General features: G+C 37.1%; 1 protein-coding gene across 2 annotated transcripts in view; it reads left to right on the top strand.

The window, feature by feature from the left end:
• Nucleotides 1–19,861, top strand: part of DMD (dystrophin) — a 978,378-nt gene that overhangs the window by 170,815 nt on the left and 787,702 nt on the right. For both annotated transcript variants that reach the window (XM_063392999.1, XM_063392994.1), the window contains exons 3-4: nucleotides 16,404–16,496; nucleotides 17,312–17,389. In XM_063392999.1, coding sequence (XP_063249069.1) covers nucleotides 16,404–16,496; nucleotides 17,312–17,389 — 171 coding nt within the window. The remainder of the gene's footprint in view (nucleotides 1–16,403; nucleotides 16,497–17,311; nucleotides 17,390–19,861) is intronic.

Below are 19,861 nucleotides of genomic sequence, written 5' to 3'. Positions count from 1 at the left end.
AGACAAAATAATTAGAATGTTTAAAAGAAATACTAGGATGTATATTGGAGATTTTGCAGTGAAACCTTATTTTAGTTTGGTTGCCTATTTGAAAACTACTGATTTTTTAAAAACTCAAAATAAGAAATTTTCTCAGTTTCATTTGCTTGGAAAAGCTCTTGAGAAATTAGAAAAAAAAAGTGAACATTAGAAGTTCTGACAGATTAGATGTTTGTCAAAGGGAATGCAGTATGCAAGATGGATTTTGCTGGGGCACTAGAATACATCTACTGAAAAAGCTACCTATGGTCCCTAAACGTGACATCCTCAAAGACACTTTGAAAGACATAATTAAAGATTTGCTGTGCCAAAACCAGGTGAGGACCCATAGCTAAAAACTACGGTCAGCTGCAGATTTCACTTACAAATATAGAAAAGGTCTTTACAAATATAGAAAAAAATACGGAAAAACAAAGGTTGTTGTTCTGGGTATCCTGTCTCCAGCAACGTCTAAAAGCGGAGGATTAAGAAAACATATATCAGTAGAGCAAGCACATCATGATTTTGGTTGGGGTTTTTTGGTTTTTTTGTTTGTTTTTGTTTTTTGGGGGTTTTTTGTTTGTTTGTTTTTGTTTTGTTTTGTTGTTGTTTGGGTTTTTTGGGGGTTTTTTTGGTGGTTTTGTTTTGTTTTGTTTTGTTTTGTTTTGTTTTGTTTTGTTTTGTTTTGTTTTGTTTTGTTTTGTTTTGTTTTGTTTTGTTTTGTTTTGTTTTGTTTTGTTTTGTTTTGTTTTGTTTTGTTTTGTTTTGTTTTTGTTTTTGTTTTTGTTTTTTTCCCAAAGTCTGACAGTGTCCAACAGTTGCAATTCACAGACTTTCTGATCTACCACTTGTTTTTGGTGCTTAATAAGCTTCAGCAAATTTCTCTTCTGTGAACTTTTTAGTAATTCTTTGAATTCAAGACAGTTTTAGCATCTGCAGCCTTCCGTTGGCAACAAGTTCCAAAGCTTTGCTAACTCCTGGGTGAGGGAACACATCCTTCTGCATGTGCAGCTGCCACGTGCTGGCTTATCCCACACCTCTCCAGCTTCCTTTAGTGGACCAACACTATTTAATATCTTCATTAATGACACAGACAAAGATATGGAGTGCACCCTCAGCAGATCTTCAGATGACCTCAAGCTGAGCGGTGCAGTTGACACACCTGAAGATCAGGCTGCTGTCCAGGAAGACCTGGACAAGCCTGAGAAGTGGCTCAATGGGAATCTCATGGAATTTAATAAATCCAAGTGCAAGGTGCTGCAGCTGTGTTGGGGCAAGCCCTCATGTTGATCCAGGCTGGGGGATGAACAAATCAAGAGCAGCTCCACAGAGAAGGACTTGGGGTTGCTGGTGGGTGAGAGACTGGACCTGAGCCAGCTGTGTGCATTTGAAGCCCAGAAAACCAAATGTGTCCTGAGCTTCATGTAAAGTGCTGTGGCCAGCAGGACCAGGGAGGTGAAGCTGCCCCTCTGCTCTGCTCTGGTGAGTCCCCACCTGCAGTGCTGCATCAGCTCTGGGGTTCTCAGCACAGGAAGGACATCAGTCTGTTGGAGGGAGTCAAAAGGAGGCCACCAAGATGATCAGAGGGCTGGAGCACTTCTCCCACAATGAAAGGCTGAGAGAATTGTTCAGCGTGGAAAGGGAAAGGCTTTGGGATGACATAATTATGGCCTTCCAGTATCTGAAGGGACCCTGCAGGAAAGCTGGAGAGGGACTTTGGGACTTTCCACAAGGGCATGTTGTGATAAGACTAGAGGGGAATGGCCTTGAGGTGAAATAGGGTAGATTGACATTAGATATTAGGAAAAACCTTAGTGAGGGTGGTGAGGCACTGGAATGAGTTTCCCAGAGCAGTTGGATGCCCCATCCCTGAAAGTGTTCAAGGCCAAACTGAATGGGGTTCTAAGCAACCTGGTCTAGTGGAAGGTGTCCTTGTCTACAGCAGGGGGGTTGGAACTAGATGATCTTTAAGGTCCTTTTTTCTTGTTGGAGGAAGACTGCCCAATCCCTTGTTCTGCTGCTTTCTGGATTCTACTCTTTTACAGTGTATAGTTATCCACTCTTCTCTTTCCATGAAGTGAGTCCTACTGTGCATTCTTCATGGATGTAAAACCACATGGACATTAAAGGAGATCTCAAGAATGTAGTTAGGTGTGTACAGATCCTTTAAGATCCTTTAAGAGTCGGAAGCACTAGATAATCTTAGAGCTGTCTAAATAGAAGTTATACTCAGCATATTTTTTTTAGCTGAGGCAGCACATATGGACCATTCAATTTTGAAAATTGTAAGCTTTGATTATGAACATTATAGTCATTTAAAGAAGGACTTAATTAACATAAGGTAGATTACTGCAAAAGATTTGGTTCCCATGCATTTAAATGTATGAGTTTTAAATGATTTACAGTCTACTCAAAATCAAGTTACTTTTCACTGGAATTTTTGTGATGCAGTTCTCCTGAAATGTCAGTGAACCATGAAATGTAGGAAGGAGAACCCGTATTTTAATGAATAAAACGCTACTAGTAAAAAAAAAAAAATCAAAATGCATAGTTGATTACTGATAAATTTTCAAATTATTGTAGATTCATTTGAACTAATTAAAAGCAAATAAACCTGATTTTAAAAGAGGAAACCATTGTGGTTCGGCTGTAGTATTCTTTATATAACCTATTTATGCTCTTTTCATTCTTGCACTTACGATTTTTTTATGCATTCTACATTTTTTTTTCCTATTTGTTGTTGCACCAATTTGTATTCTTTTGAGTGAAACTGAAAAGTAAAAAGTATGAAGTCTATTTTAAATATTTGTGTTCATGTTTCCACAAACTTTATTTAGAACTACAGCACATGAAAGTCCAGTAAAGGCCCCACCTTCCTGAAACCAGATCAGCCATCCTTCCCGGTAACTCCCCCCAGTTTGTATCCTGGGTGTGACAGTCTGTGGTGTGGAATATCCCTTGGGCACCTCCCTCGACCTGCTGACACTGCTTGGGATGCAACCCAGGACACAATTGGCTTTCTGGGTCACCTGTCCCAGCTGTGCTCCCTCACAATTTCTTTTGCTTTTCACTTGTAGAGCATGAGGCAAAATGAAAAGTCTTTGGCTTAGGGTAAGCATGACTTAGCGAAAACCAAAACCTCAGTGTGTTATCAACACCATTGTCATTGTAATCCAGAACCCAGCACTGTAACCGCTACTGAGGAGAAAGTAATTAACTCTGCCCAGCTGAAACCAGGGCACTGTCAGAGCAGAACTCCCTCTAGGATGAGACTGATGTTCAGGTTGTTCCGGTGCTGTAGACTCATAGAATGATTTGTGTTGGAAGGGATCTTCAGAGGTCATCTGGTTCTCACCAGGGATATCTCCCAGTAAACCTTGTGACCTTGAATATTCCCAGAGATGGGGCACCCATCACATAACCTGTTCCAGTGTTTTACCACTGTAAACATAAAGGAAAATCTTCCTTAAATCTAGTCTAAATGTTCCCTCCTTTAGACCCTATTAAAATATCTGTCCTCATATAAAAGAGCTTTAAACTGGAAATACCACAATACTCAAGACAATTAATTAAACTGTTGTAAATGCCTCTGAATTTGCACAAAATTTGTTTCCATTCTAGGAAATATGGAAATCTCAAGGTGACATCTGTCCCCAGATCATTATGTGTGTCTTTCTATGGAGCTTAAATAATTTAGTGGGAGTAAACCAGCAATATTTCCTAGAACTTTCGTGAAAAATTTCCTGACTTTGACAGTAACAAAAAATTTTGAAAACAGTAATGAACTCCAGGAAAACAGTTGTTTATTTTGTAAGTATCTTTGAATAAAGGCTCATTTAATCCTCATTGATTTAATAGTGTATGACACTAAACAAAACTGGCATTACTCATACAATTTTTGCATATTTTTGGTTTAAATTCCAGCATTCAAGGGCTGATTAATGTCAGGCAGTTGCCTGAGCAAGCCTGCACTCTACAGTAAATAACACTTTTTAATTAGTCCTGATGTGGATTGGAGACTGAATATCCGATTAACATTCATAGCAGCTGTGGGGTGAACTTCATGAATTGTGTGAACCCATGCATTGTGTAACCCGCAGTAACCTCTCAGTGTTACATACATCATGTCCACACACCACCCATATATTGTGCTGATATTTGCTTATCTGCTTCCCAAAGGGCCAGTAATTCTGAGAGGAGCGTGCTGAGTCAGGCACAGTGTCCCCTTACGCATTAGCCCTGGCAGGAATGATGTGTGGGCCTGCAGGCTGCTCAGGAACAGCCACTTGAAATTCGCCTAGGCAGATCAAAGAGGATGCCCACGCTCCAGGGATTCCTCTTTGGGCACCCAGGGCACTTAAGGTGTGAGGATTTCCATGACTCAAAGTATCGTCATTGGTGCCGAGGATACTGTTCTATAGGCAGATGGCAGTGACAGGGTGGTCCCATCTGCACTGGGGGTGTTGCCCAGAATTCTTAAAAAGATGCATCTCTAAGTTTTTTTCTAAGACTCCTTCAGGTCAAAGTTTTCTTTTAAAAATTGCTGAATGAAATTTTTGAAAGGAAGAATAGAGTTGTCCCATGTCTCTTCTCTTTTACTGCCTTGATTTATGCATTCAAGGATGTCTTTGGGGATACTCTTTTCTCAGTTTCAGGAAATGGTTCTAATTTTGGAAAACGGAAAGATCTGCAGTGCATATGTGGAGCTCCACTGGTCAAGCTTTCAGAGCATGATACTGTGAGTTAGTTCCAGGCCAGACTCTGAGCCCTGATGGCTGCAGATTTGAGTCTGAGACTGAGCTGTGGGGGCTTCAATTCAGGAAGTCAAAACCATCTTCCCCAAGCTCTAGCGTTACACGTGGATTTCCATGTTCAGATGGGTGGAACCTCTTGGGTGCTGGTTCATTCCACTGTCTTCAGGCTGCTGTTATGTATTTCTAGAATGGTTGGTGTCATCTGTTTCCTTTGTATAGTTTCAGGGTGAGAGCTACTTTTTTCACTGCACTACATTTATAAAAATGTCGTGCAAACAATTAAGATTAAAATTAAACCCTACATTATCAGTTATATGTGTTCATATATATGTATATATAGATATATAGTTAACTGACAGGCACAACATGTGGTATAATCCAACAAAAAGACAAACAGATTTCTAGAGCCACTTATAAGTTATTAACACAGAAAATGCAACTAAAATGGAAGCTAAAATCTCATTATTTCTTCCTTATTCAATCTGCTACAGTCAATTTTTAATGCTTGCGTTTAAAGAGAAATTAATCTTTTGTTGCTATTTTTTATTAATTATTAAAAGGGATCCAGATTCACAAATGTAAGTTGTTACATAAATTCCCTTGAGATTCTGTGTCATTTATTGCCAGATATTACAAAAGAAGCATATGCCAATCACTTTTGATAGGCTACCATAATTAGTTGTGGTGATTTAAGGTGCATGTGCATGGTCTACCTGCTGGTAGCTTAAACACAGCAACATACTACGTTAAACATAACACATATGTTGAACCTGTTTACAGACAATAATGTGCAGAACACATAGAAATATCAATGCAGAATCCAGTCAAGATGTATTCTAATATTGTGATCAGTTATAATTTTATTTACTTGCCACATAAACAATTACTTGTGGTTTGATGAGCTGTGGAGAAAGAAAAACGGAAAATTTATATTCTTTTCAAAGTAAGAAAATTATGTAATATATATGTTACCTGCACATATTATTTACATTAGGAGCACTCCTGGAGAAAACTGGGAAAAAATTATATGAACAAGAAATTATATGACAAAAAAATTATATGGATAAGGATCCTTTTTCCTTTTTTTTTCCTTCTTCTAAACATCCTGAGGATACCAGATCACAGTATTGGTACCAGTGTGGCAGAATAAAACCTGAGGTTTTAGAGAGCGCTAGAGTAATGGGCATATATCACCAGATAATGTAAAACCCAACTGTAACATGCCTTTGGCTGTTCATGAAATCTGAAAACGGGCCTCATGACTTGTGTGAGGTGTGAAGTGGAATGTCTGTGAAGTGAGGAGCAGGCTGCTCTGTCCAGCAGTAAGAGAGTGGCTGTCACAGAGATCAGGGTCACTGCAGCCTCGACCGACAGTGGTGCTACACTCACAGCTCATCCTGCTGTCAGGCTAGCAGGCTGCCACACATGTAAACTTGAATTAGAAGTTTTCTGCTTCTGTTCTTTTCCTGCTGTTTCACTGTGTCTTAAAATGTTCTGCTGTTCCCATGCAAATACCATCCTCTTGCTGCGTTTTCTTTCTAGGGTTTCATTCTGAATGTCTTGAAGTTTTACATATAGAAAATTCCTCTATAGCAGGCTACTGATTTTTTTGTAGCAGTTGTGTTAGTTTGGTTTTTTTGGTTAGTTTTTAATAGAAACCAATGTCTCAGATTTAGATAATGAGCAATATATCTTGATATACAAAAATTTAAGCCAAGGAATCATTGCATTGAAAAACTGTATCCTTTTAGCCATGTAGTTTCATAGGCAGATTTTCAGTCTCCAAAGTTATGCTTGACTTCTCCAGGTGGGAAAAAAATTGGAATAATCTATTTTAAACTCCTGCCTGAGCTCAAGCAGAGGGGGGTATACTCGCTCTTTTAAGCATGTCATTTAAATTAATACCCCATTTACTGCCAACAAGCTTGTTGGGAATAAGAACAGTGGTTGTAGGCGAGTGCCAGAACAGCTCCTGGTTGTAGTGCATGCAGTGAGTCCTCCTGCTCAGCTGGGCTTCGACACAGAACAGCAGTTAATAGAGAAAACTTCACTCTGAATAAATAAATACTGGCCTTTCTTTTCCACCAAGTGAAAATGATCACCAGCCAGCTCAGATGTGCTGACATGGATTTTACCATTGCTACAGATTTAAATAGCAATATTTAAAATAATTATTTACTTAATTTAAGTATTCTGTGTAACAAGGTGGCAGGGAGTAACAATGTGTGTGTGCCAGAAAATGCAGTAAGTTTGAATAAATGTTTGTGACTCTTCAGGATGGAGAGTGAATCATCCACTTACAGTCAGTACTAAAGGTTCAGTTCAGACAATGAAAATACATTTGGAAGAAAAAAAACCTAAAAACAACAATTGCAAGCAATGCTATCTCAGATATATTAAGAGTTTAGTTTTTATTTGGCTGCCAAACTGTGTGTGTTCTTCAGGATGACTGCTGACTGAAAAAGACAAAATACATAATTTCATTACTTACTTTTTTTCTCTATGATACCCCACTTGCCTTTCATCATTCCTTTGTGATTTTTTAAAAATAATAGTTAGGTGTTTCCTCATCAAGACATATTAATGAAAGACAACAAACAAACAAACCAAAACAACCAATAATTAGTGGGAATAGAAGCATGACAGAAAATGTTCGAACTCTTGCCTTTTGCACTTTCTCAATGTGTGACATCAAATCAAACAAACTGGATGATGTGCTACAATGACTTAGTTTACCCAGTTGTCCAAGTTAAGGTGCTTTCTCTATTTTGGTGGGCAGTGCCAGCACTTTCCAAACACACAAATGGAGCTACCAAGTATTTGAACCACTGTGTAGAGTCAAACTTTAATTCTAAAGCTTTTGTGCAGGATGTATCATGTTTGCCTGTTTCACGTCCTAGTCAGAGGGGAACTGATTGAGATTGTCTCTTGTTCATATAGCATTTGTAATTCAACTAATATCAGTGCTTTATAAATAGGGAATTTGTTCTTTTTGTTTCCTTATTCATGAAAATTGCTGTTGCTTTGTCTTGCTTGATTACAGTTGTGCCTATTTAGAAGCTTCACTATTTCCCTATTACAAGTATAGACAGTAGAAGAGGTTTATCTGTTTTATTTGTTCTCAAAGATGAGATTATGTACCTCAAGGGATTCCAAAATAAAATTTTGAAATTCCATTTATCCTTTATACACCTTATATATTCTGTGTAGACAAGATTTAAGCTTTAAGCTGATGAAAAAAAGTACTGCTAAAGCTTGTCTGTCAATAAGAGGAGAATCCTAGCTCAGAAAGGGCATCTTCATATGTGAAGAAACACAGTACATGCTACGTATCCTGGATCTCTAAGCTGTTCTCTAAGATTCAGAACACCAGTAAGACAAAAGGCAAAAATTTCAGAATCCTTCTCTGAGATTTTGCACTTAATCTTATTATTTTCATCAAGACTGAAGATACTCTCTTTTATTCTGTTTTCTAATAACAGAAAATAATAATATGTAGGAAAAATAATTACTTGAATAATAAATATTCATGGAAGAGTCTGCTGTGAAACTGTTCCTCTCTTAAATGAGAATTCTAGCCAAAATTGTTGCATTTGGCATCTGCCAAATACAGTTTGTGTTTCTCCATTTGTAAGTAGGCTGGCTCTTCCTTTTGAAAACCCTGCATTTTTATCTCTTCAGCTCCTAGTGTTTAAAAATGCTGTTAGAACTCTACCCACTAGAGCCTCAAAAAATACCTAAACACTGTAAATTAAAACAATACAAGTATTCTCAAACATGCAAATATAATTAACATTTCATCTTCTACTGAAAATTACATCTGAGATAAGACTATAAATAAAATTAGTTTTTAGTCTATGGTAGTTTTCTTCTTTATAGCTTTCTTTGCAGAGTGGGGAACATAATTATATTTATACTTGAAAAGAAAAACAGCTTCAGTGCAGTCAATTATTAGATTGCATGAAACTGGCTGTCCTGTCAAAAGAAGAGCTCCTGTCCTTGACTCTAAATTGATAAATCACTCTTCAAACCTTGTAGGAACTTGCTGAGAGTATGTTCATTCCCACTTCCAGCAGGTTTCTTTTGATGCCATTGCCAGTCATCCACTCCTTAATGGCCTTGAACATCATATGCTGCAAAATAAGAAATGCTTCAATGACATTTTCTGGCTAGATTAAACTGGTGAAACAGACAGCTGCCAGGTTTGTTTTGTGTATGCCTGTAAGCTTTGTATTGTTTAAAAGAAATGCAGTAGATGCCAACCTTGAACATCCACTGCTTGCCAAACAGAAATTTTGTTTCCTTTAAAATATTTTAAATTGCACATTATTACTTTTAATTACGAGGTGAGTCTCTGTGAGCTAAGGAAACAGGTGTAGCTATACGAATGCAATTGTGTGTCAATACATCTCTGTTACTATTCTGGGTATGTATGGCACTTAAAATGAGATTTTCTGATTTATTTTAGAATGCAAATAACACAGTATTCCTCAGAAACTTGGGCATGTGCAAATATCCTTGTCTGTAGTGACTCTAGAAAAATAGAATGACTCCGCTGAGGGGAAAATACACTTTTACAAGAACTGAAGCCCCAGGAGGGTCTGGTATCATTCCCTAATTTCAGGATCTGGATATGAAACCAGCTTCTGCTCTGGAAGTGTTGTCCTGTCCATGAACACGAGCTGCCTTCAGACAATTGGCAGGACCTGCCCCCAGGTCCCTCTTTGAGGGCAGTGTTGGGTGTTCCAGGGCTGCTGCAGGCATTGTCATTGTTCCTCTGTCAAAAGGCACACGAACATTTGGTTCTCTGACTGGGAGAACAATGTGGCTTCTTTAGAGGAGGGCTGTACAACTTCCTCTCAGTCAGTAGCAGTCCTTTCTAAAATACTCGTGTCCCTGAGTTAGTCCTCTATGTAATTTCCTGAAAAATTAGTGAAGAGATTAAAAAAAGAGATTTCTATGATAAAGCCTGGGAAACAGATTGGATCCCTCACAGTAAGGGAGCAAAGTGCTTGTGCAGTGTTTGACCTCGAGGTGACCAGCACAGAGTTTCAGCTGCAGCTGAAGAGGTGCATCCATGTTCTGACAGGGAAAAGAATGCTGAAGGGACAAAGATGGTTTGGCTGGCAAGTTATTGTTTGATGCTTCCCATGAGTCCGTGAACCTAAGGCCTCATTAAACCATGCCTAGTGCATCTTTCTTCCCTCTGGAGTGGGACAATATCCTTCTCTGCTGTAGCAGTAATCCAGCATCAATGAAAGAAAATGTCAGTCACTTTGATGAACTTCCCTGCAGAATTCAACAAACCAGAGGCAAGGATGTTGGGGAGAGAAACCTGAACTTTTAATATATTTAGCAGAGCAAGAACAACTGCTTATAGTCCTTCTTTTATTAAAACCGACTTAAAAGATCTGTTGAGAGTAGTTCAATATCATTTCTTTATTGTTTCACAGAGTGCGACATCAAATATTTTGACTGCAAGAAAAGGCTGATTCTTTAAAGTTTTACTAAGTGTAACATCCGTGAGCCAACTAAGTTTTTATTTCTTTCCTACTAACATCTATTCAGCAAAATGTAGAGATTTACAAACTGAACTTGAGACAATTACTTGAAAAAGTTATCTAAAGACTCATGGCTTATATCCTTCTGCCTTTTTGGACTGTACCTTGTCTTTTAAGTTTTTTAGTTATCAATCAGCCCTCTGAGGTCCTGGCCAAACTGCAGGGCACCTCTGCCTCTCTGTTCCATAGCCCTGCATGCTGGGGGCACAGGTGGAATCCATTGCAGCTCCCTTCCAGGCTCTTAAGTCCAGGTTTTCTGTCCCTTGTGGAGTCAAAGGTCCTGTCCCTAGATCAAATCTCAGTTTTTAGTATGTCCTAAAAGTCTGGAAGCCTTCTGTGTCTGTTTCTTTTATTGTAAGCTGACCTTTCCTATGTACACCTAATGTAACCTTAAACATAAACAAGTCTAGTGCCATTATGAACCTTGAAATTCCTGTCTTTAGAGTGCCATTTCTCTTTTAATTTATTCTCTGTTTCTCTCCGTCTGCTGATAGTTTCAGTTGCTAGATTTCCCATATGAACTGATAATAAGAAGCCAATAATGCTGTAAAATGCATAAGAAATATCATCCCACTTGTCTTACTGTAATAATCTTCTTACAGTCTAGTCTGCCTCAAACGAAAAGTGTAATCTAAGTGCATATTTGTCTGCAAAAGAAAATGAAAAGTCAGAGATGTCTTCTTCAGTCAAGTTTTTACCCTTTGTAATTTTTCTTAAAAGAACATGAAAATGTATCTTTTACATGACATTTTTAGGAAGCAGTAAAAATATATGCTTATTAAAAAACTTCAGATAATAGTTGTGTTTCAATCTTCTGTTAACGTATTTTGCTGGGGCTGTTATTATGGACTCATTGCTTGAGATTTTGAGTGCTTATGAATCTTAGGAAATAGAAGTACATTCCTACCCTTCATGTTTGTAGGAGAAAATTTATGACTTGTTGTGGTTTAAGCCTAGCTGGTAACTAAGCACCATGCACTCCCTGCTCCTCCCAATGCGACAGGGAAGAGAATCAAAAGGAAAACTTCATAAGTTGAGATAAAAATTTAATAATTGACAGTAGTAGTAATAACGATGATGATGATGATGATGATGATGATGATGATGATGATGATGATGATGATGATGATGATGATGATGATGATGATGATGATGATGATGTAAGTTTGGGAAAAACCCCAAAAGCCATACAGATAAACCCCAAGAAAAACAAGTGATGCTCAATACAGTTGCTCACTACCCATTAGCAGATGCCAAACCCCATTCCCCTGGGCTGTGGGTGGCTGGGGTGGGGGAAGTGAGTGAGTGAGTGAGTGAGCAGCTGTGTGGGGCTTGGCTGCAAACTGGGCTTAAAACAGAACAGATCTGTCTGGTGTCCAGTGCAGGACCGAAGTGCCAGGCCCTCAAATCCACACAGTCCAGTAATCCTGGTTACCCCCTCTGGTTATACCTGATGGGGGGCAGGGCCCTTTAATCTTGATCACAAGATTCCCCACTTCTTTCTCATAAAAGTGGACTAGGTGTTCTTTCCACAGAGTCAGTAATGGAATGAGCCCTTCCATTCTGCCTGGGAAACTGTCCACTGGAAGTTGGAGCAACAACTTTCCCTAAAAAACCCCCATTTGTGATTGTTTTTGCCTGCCATTCCCACAGCTGTGCCTCTAGGGTCGAGGGATGCTTTCAATCCCACTTCCTCATGTCCTCTCCATGGTCCCACTGAAACCTCAACATTTGCTCTTAATCACTGTCTCTTCCTTTCTTTTCCCCTCTTTTCCCAACTCTTCCTATTTCCTTTCCCTTTGCTCCACTTTCCTTTAATGAAGAATTCACCTCTGCTATTTTCTTGAAAATATAAACGCTAACATTTTTATCCTAGTCAGATTTTTTTTGAGCATTAACTCATTGGAGAACCAATGCTCATTAACAGATGTCTCTCTGCCTTCTCTGGGCAAGTTATTTTTTAATTATTTCATGATGTTCTCTGTATTTCTTTAATAATTACTGCCTTGCATGTAGCTCTGAATAGAGAGCTTTTCACAGAATACCAGCTTTTCGTGTAATACTTCCCACAATATTAGCTTCCTCCATAATGTATCTGATGAATAAGCTGATTAAATAATTTAGTTGTTTGATAAAATTTATTTGTAAAATTTACATAGAGACAATGAGGTCTATTATAGAGTCTTTGGAAACAACACAGGAATGACAATGAAAGTAGACAGCAGTAAGATAAGTAGAAGCTTGATGTTTTGAGATAACTAAGTGTATTCAAACCAAAAGATTTGCAACTGCAGTTATCTATTAACCCTTGGTTTCAGTCTATTTCCTGTTTTTCCTTATTATTTTTTTCTTTTTTACCAGCTTTTGTAGTTTTTAGGTAATGTTTTTTGGCATAAAATTGTTTTGGTTGCTGTCTGAGTTTGGGACATGTTGGAGATATCATTTTAGCTTTTTTAATGCTGAAATGATTCTAGAATATGTACATGCAGCTGAGTTACTACAAGGAATACTCTGAGTATGCTCCCTCACAACACCTGGGGGAAGACTTCACTGCAAATTCAACATTTTCCCCACATGTTATTTGTACAGTACCACATAGTTCTAAGACTATGTCTTATGTAGTTGACCATGGTGTAGTGTAGGGTAGTTTTGGGGATTTTTTTGATACCAGTGTGATTTGTGAATTCTTTTCCTCAGTCATTATTTAAGTTGGAGGGTTAATTTAATCCACAATAAAACAGGAATCTTATCTTCCTCTATGTATCATGGGTTTTTTGTAATTTTCTTTTAAAGTAGATGCCTTGGATTTCTTTCAAGTCCCCTTGTGTTTTATAAAGATAAGCAGTTGCACCAACACCTCTGTCAGTTAACCAAGAAAGTTCATGTTTTAACCTTTATTTCTCTCAAAGACAATAAATTAAAATGATATATAAAACTGCCATATATTAAAATCCCTAGTCTTTCTAGTCATTCAGATTTAACAAACTCTTAGATTTTAATTTTGTTCTACTTCTAGAAAGGAATTTCTGCATCTGGTGAAAACTCACCTTGTGCTACACATCCAGTTTCTTTAGTCCTTCCTGTGTCCTGTACTCTCTCTTGTTTCCCCCATCTCTCCCATCACTGTGATTTTGAAGAAAGACAGTTGAGAACCAAAAATTCAGACTGAAGTTATTCTGGGCATTTTTTGAATTTAGGTTTTGGATAAGTTTGGAATATAGGAGTGAGTATTAAATCAGCGTGCATAACAAATGGTAGAGGAGAGTCTCCTGGACATTTTCATTCCTCTTAGGTAAAGAGAAGTGGTTTTAGGTCACAATCTAAAAAAGTTTTTTAAAAATCTTATTTTCAGCAAGGATGTATAAAAAATGGCATTTATTTGGCAAAGCCATTGACTAGCCATGCTTAGTTTTCCACTGTTTTCAGAAGTTTGAGTTAACAGACACTTTCCAATGACGTGATGAATTTACCTCATGCAACTTTGAGCCCTTTCTATCTCAGCACTTACCTCAATGCCCATCCAGGGAAGACATTCAATCTGTTTGAGGAGGAAGACATAATTACCCCATTGCCAGAAAATCAGCAGCCTCCCTCAGGTTCAGAATGCTGTGTGTGGCAGTAATGTAGGGTGCCTTAAGTGTATAGTTGTGATTAATGGAAGCTATACTTCCAAGACCTTAAAAAATCAATGGAACTTTTGGTTTAAGGTTTACCAGTTACACATTTGTAATTAATATGTCCTGCTACACAGATGCTACTGTGCTGTGTCTTTATTTTCTTTCTAAAAGCTTTAACAAAAAAGAAAAGGAAAAAAAACCCCAACAAAACACCACCAAAACAACATATTACTTTTTAAGCAGAATTTTTGTCTGCCTACATTGATTTCAACATAAATGTTATGAATAGCTTAAATGCTGCAAAAAGGAGGAAAGACAGAGACATAGGCAGTTATGAAGGCTGGTTCTATTTTTCCTGTATGATACAAACCAATATAATTATATTCTATTGTCGGAATGTCACTGTGTTCATATTCCCAGAGAGATTCAGTACCATTATGGGCACAGCTCTTTCACAGTGTTACAGAAGGGCCTATTGATCACTCCAACTTTCTAAAGAATGTGAAAAAGTTCCCTTAAAGTACATAGATCTTCTAGTTCCCTTCTTCAAAAATGATTTTTGTTCTGCAAGATTAGGAAAAAAAAATAAAGTCTCTGATTTAGATGCATGTTTTAATTTTAAATTTGTCCTAAAACTTCAGAAATTCTGTACACGACTTAACTTGCATAATGACACATGATTTTTTTCGTTCCATAATGTAAAACATTTTTGTAAAACCATTTCTCATACAAAATGTGAGACAGGAAATAGTGTTGCTGGGTATTACTAATTAAACAGGATATTCAAGGTGTTGAGTAGTGCAGGTAAATCATATGTGTATCTGTTCAGTACTGATTTTCAGATATTTAATAAAGTGGCAGCATGTGTGTTAAATAGAAATCAGCTCAGTTGGAATGGGTGTGCATGGTGTGAAAACTGTCTAGAGAACAAGGATTCCCACTGCTGTATAAAATTTTGTTGTGGATTTGTTTGTTCCATGAAACAGAAACAAGGCCTTACAAAAAAATGAAGGGATTGAAATGAGCTTTTGCTTCAGAAGAGCAGTCAGAGAGCAAGGTCATGGCAGAATAGCTAATAGCGCTGAAATCAGTGCTGCACCCATAAATATGTATTGATGAGAAAAAATTAATTAAGCGCTGGATATTGTCCTTAATTCTGTCCTCTGTTTAAGTAACCTTCCAAAGGAATTGGTGCTTCCTAAAAAAATATGTTTTCCATAAAACTCCCAGCCAGCTCTAACGAGGGTTGCAGTGAGCACCAGAACAACACTGCTGACAGGAAAGAAAATGTTTTGTCTGTGATACGGATTCCCAGTTTGATGTTGCTATGTGGTGGAAGTGGAAGATGTGCAATGTAGGTCAACATGGCATCAATTCTAGAAAATTAAAATACAGACACTTCCTCTCAAATCAATTAAAGCATCCATCCAACTTCACAAATTAGAAAAACTGTGTACATGTGAAACTATTTTGCATGGCACAAGATAATCACTACTTTTTATTGTGGTTCTCAATAGCTCTCATACATACAAAAATACCTAGAATTTCATAGGTGCACATAAAACCTGCTCAACGATCAGACTATAAAAAAATATGTCTATATTTTTCATATTTCATACTTTAATCAAAGCATCAGTTCAGAAACTTGGCTGGAATTTTAAAAAGAGTAAATTTTTTTAACATTGTCATATGGGCGAAAATCCTAAGTATTTCCTTTCCTCTTTCACTTATTCTAAGTACAAATTGTGAGTTGTCTGTCAGACACTTAGAGAAGTGAGGCCACAATCCAGTACAGTTCCATGCCCTATTAACACAGATCTATTTTTAAGATCCTGACTAGAATAAGTTTAGCTCATCTCTATGTACTTCCAGTTTTTTTTCTGACATATGGACCACCTACTAGGCATTTAAATTTTATATCGCTTCCTGTGTATTTGGTGGTTTTTGTCTTGTTTTTTTTTCCTTGGGTTTTTTCTTCAAATTATTGGGGTTTTTTTTGGTGGGTTTTGTTTTTTGGTGGTTTTTTGGTTTGGTTTGGTTTTGGTTTGGTTTGGTTTGTTTGTTTGTTTTTTCTTTATTTTTTGTTTTGGTTTTGGGGGTTTTTGATTGTTTGTTTGTTTGTTTGTTTTTGTTTTTGTTTTTTTCCCTGATTTGCATCTTAATTGCCAAGTCTTCTTTGTTTTCTAGATATACCAGTATTTAGTTGTGGCTTATTTGTTTGAATTAATAACATGTACTTGAAATAAAGTAAGCATCATTGTCTTTTAAACAATAGAACTCTGTTTAAGAAAGATATATGTGAAAGAATCCTGTAAGCCTATATGTACTTTCCTATCTTATTTTGTGTCCTACATTCCATATATATTCTGACATTGGCTTTTTACAGCTTTCTGGTCTTTTTTTAATTATTATTTTTGGCATTTGAGCTAACCAGAATGATTGTTTCATTTCAGTTTGGAAGACGTTCCATTGAAGACCTTTTTAATGATTTTCGAGATGGACGAAGACTTCTGGAGCTCCTGGAATGCCTTACAGGCCAAAAACTTGTATGTGGAAACTATTTTTAGGGGTCTGAATAGGTTTCAGTTTCATTTGAAATTGAGGAAACATTGTGACTGAGAGCTGTATTAGACAGTAACACTTTCCAAGGAATATGCTTGAAATGAAAATATTCTACTTCACTGCATGCACTTACTAAGTGTGGCACAGAGAAACAAGACTGAGGCAGGGTTCATTTAGATGTCTGGATTTGATCTGGAACAGAATTTAATATGTAGAATTAGAATGTTTTTCTAATTTCATACATATTGTCCATCTTGTCTGATTGTACTTGTCTGAAAAAAGGAGAACTGCTTGCTCTTATTGACCTGGAAATTCTAAAGTGACACAGTCACACACATTTTTTAATGTCTTTTCTTGTGTTCCTGGTGGGACTTTGTAAGTACAGCATCTTCTCATAAGAAGGCTGGGAGATTGAGAATCAAAATCCAGAGATAATATACTTGTACATAAATATTAAACAAACTGATGCTTATCTGTTTAGTTGCCATAGCAATGTTCTTAAATTGTGCCATGCAGAAGACAACTAGTCATGATAAAAATAATCTGGAATTATCTAATTTTATATGCATTTCAGTGATTTCTTCACTGAAAATTGCCTTCTAACTGTGGATCCACTTTGTTTTAAAATTGAGTTTATTTCATGTTGGGAAATATTTCATGTTGTTCTGTGCATGTTAATTTTCTATCCTCATAAAGTTATGAAATAGAAAACTACAGGTGTTATATAAGATTTGAGTTACATATAGTGTAGTCTACATTCTAATTTTGGACAGTCAAGTTTGTTTTACTTTCCTTGCAGGCAAAAGAAAAGGGCTCCACAAGAGTTCATGCTCTGAACAATGTCAACAAAGCAATCCACGTTTTGCAGAGATACAATGTAAGTGTCCAGCCAGACAGGCTCAGAGCAGCCTGTACACAGCACACAAAATGCATTTTATGTGTTGAATTAAACACCTTGGTCTATAGTATAAAGGTACTGGAGTCAAAGCAGTTTTATCAAAGTGAATTGGATACGTTGTCATTCACCATCGGGGTCGAATGTGTTTTAAGGAGTTTAAAATCCTCTTCCATCAAATTTTGGCTAATACACCTGTAATGGGTGCTGTCTAAAGACAGATCAAACTGCATGATTTTATTCTAATGAATGGTGTTTAAAATAAATTTTTAAAAGTTAAATACAAGAAGTCATCCATAGCTGGTTACAAGATGCTGCCTATCAAAATATTTACTCACAATCTCTGACAGTTATGAAGGCTGGAAACCCAAGGCTTTTCCTACTTTTTTTTTTTTGTTGTTTCAAAGGTGTCTGTCTCTCATGGTTCAAAACACTAATCATATCAATATTGCTTTCAATTCTACCTAGTAAAGATTGATTTTTCAAGCCAGTATCCTGTGAATCATTCTTGAGTAAATATTCCCATATTATCTTCCTTATGCAGGCATTCTAATGGACCCATAATTTCAGCAGACATTTCCTCTGGCCAACTAATTTTATCATAACTCTCCTCAAGAATAAATTTAAAAGAACCCTATAACACCAGCTTAGACTTCACAGTAAGAGGTGACAAAACAAAGATAATGTATTCTGTGCTGTATATTATATTGGATTTCTTGATAGCTGCAGGAGGTCACTAATGCTGGACTTCAAGTGCTGAATAAAGTTATTGATTTTATAAATCTAACGTAATCCACCTAAAGATTTGTACATAAATGAAAGTGACCTTATAAGATTGACATAAAGACCTCCAGCTTGATTTTGCTTTTTATTTAATGGAATTTGATGTCAATAAATAGAAGAAAAAGTTTATAAGTGTTCAAAATCCGCAATGTTTGACATTATTGGGAAAAAAAAAAATCATCAGTACATTATTTCACACCATACAAGGTTTTTATAGCATAATTGGATACAAATAATCATAGAAAATTATTTTTGAAAAATTTTATTCTGAATCCAAGGGTGTGCTTTTCAGTCATTTTCTAGAACACAATAATAATCCCCTTCAAATCTGGGAAGAAAACAAAGAGCATTCCAATTTTAGAAGATAGAAGAAAAAACATTGTTTTAGAAAGTGAAGTGGTCATCCAGTGGCCATCATATTCATGTAATAAAAACCTTGTAAACTATATAGAAATTGGCATAGTATATATAAAGATATACTGTATCTTGTCACTATGAAGTCGAAAGACCTGCCTGTGAAATAGTTTCCTTAAGCCTCAATATTTTGATGACTGATTTCTCTGGGACTTGAGGAATGTAAAATCAATGGTTCTAAAGTGAATTAAAGCCCGTGAGTAGTCTAGATTGTTCTGCTGATATGTTCCATCTTTGCTCTGAGGTTCTGTGGTCATCTGGCTGGTGAAAAATGTTGCTGCTCCCAGTCAATCCATTTCACAGGGTTTTTGTTCCCATAGAAAATCGATAGTGTTGAGGGGGCAGCGTGGAGGGTTGCCCCAGTCCAGGCTTAGATCTCCTTGTGGCAAAGTGGGTGTTGGAGTATGAATCCCCCTGGGCCAAACCCACACAGGCCCAGAAGTGCCCAGAGATTTGGGAATTGAATTTGAACCCTCAGAAAAACTAAAATACATAAATCCACACAGACATGAAGTAGAAATGCAAGTTTAGTTTTAAACAGAGGATTTTAAAGTGCCTTAGCAAATTTGAGGCTGAATCAATTAGCAAGAAAAAGACCTAAAGTCTAGTTTGAAGTTCAAGTAACATTGCCTTTTGCAAAGTTATTAAAATTCTAGTCATAACAAAAATAATGTTGCCTTGCTAAACATTCCTAGATAGAATAGATAGAGCTATATGTGTAGAGTTTGTGTAAGAATTTACAAATATTGTCGCATATTAATCTTAATTTAGGATTGGTTCAGGGAGACTGTAGAAAATCCATGTGGGTACCTGATTGGTTAAAAATAGAATAGAAATGCACTTTGAGAATGCAGAGAGACTCATGAAAAACACCAATGCTGCTGGTGTTGTTGCTGTGACTGTTATTGATAAGACACACACAGATTCAAAGTGCTGTGGCTGCTGCTTCTGCTTGGGACTTAGAGATTTTATGTTAGAGGCTTTCTGCATACTGGCTCAGACTGTAACAATCTCTACCTTTATGAGGCTGATTTAGCCATGCAATAAAGGACTTTGCTTTTCAACTACCCAGTTTTTGGTCTTCAGTGAAGACGTGCCAAAATCTCGATGACAAGTGGGCAGTGTTCCTCTGCTTCAGAAAAACAGAGGTGGGCTCTGTGTGTTCAGGCTCTACTTCCAAAAATGTATTTGGTCTGTAGAATAGGCAGGCACTTCCCTAATAAATGTTGCAGGGAACTTGCTGCAAGGAACTCCATT

Source organism: Prinia subflava, chromosome 3, assembly GCF_021018805.1.
Source record: "Prinia subflava isolate CZ2003 ecotype Zambia chromosome 3, Cam_Psub_1.2, whole genome shotgun sequence".
Lineage (NCBI taxonomy): Eukaryota > Metazoa > Chordata > Aves > Passeriformes > Cisticolidae > Prinia > Prinia subflava.
The sequence above is the reverse complement of the archived record's forward strand: the minus strand, read 5'-3'. Positions and strand labels throughout refer to the sequence as shown.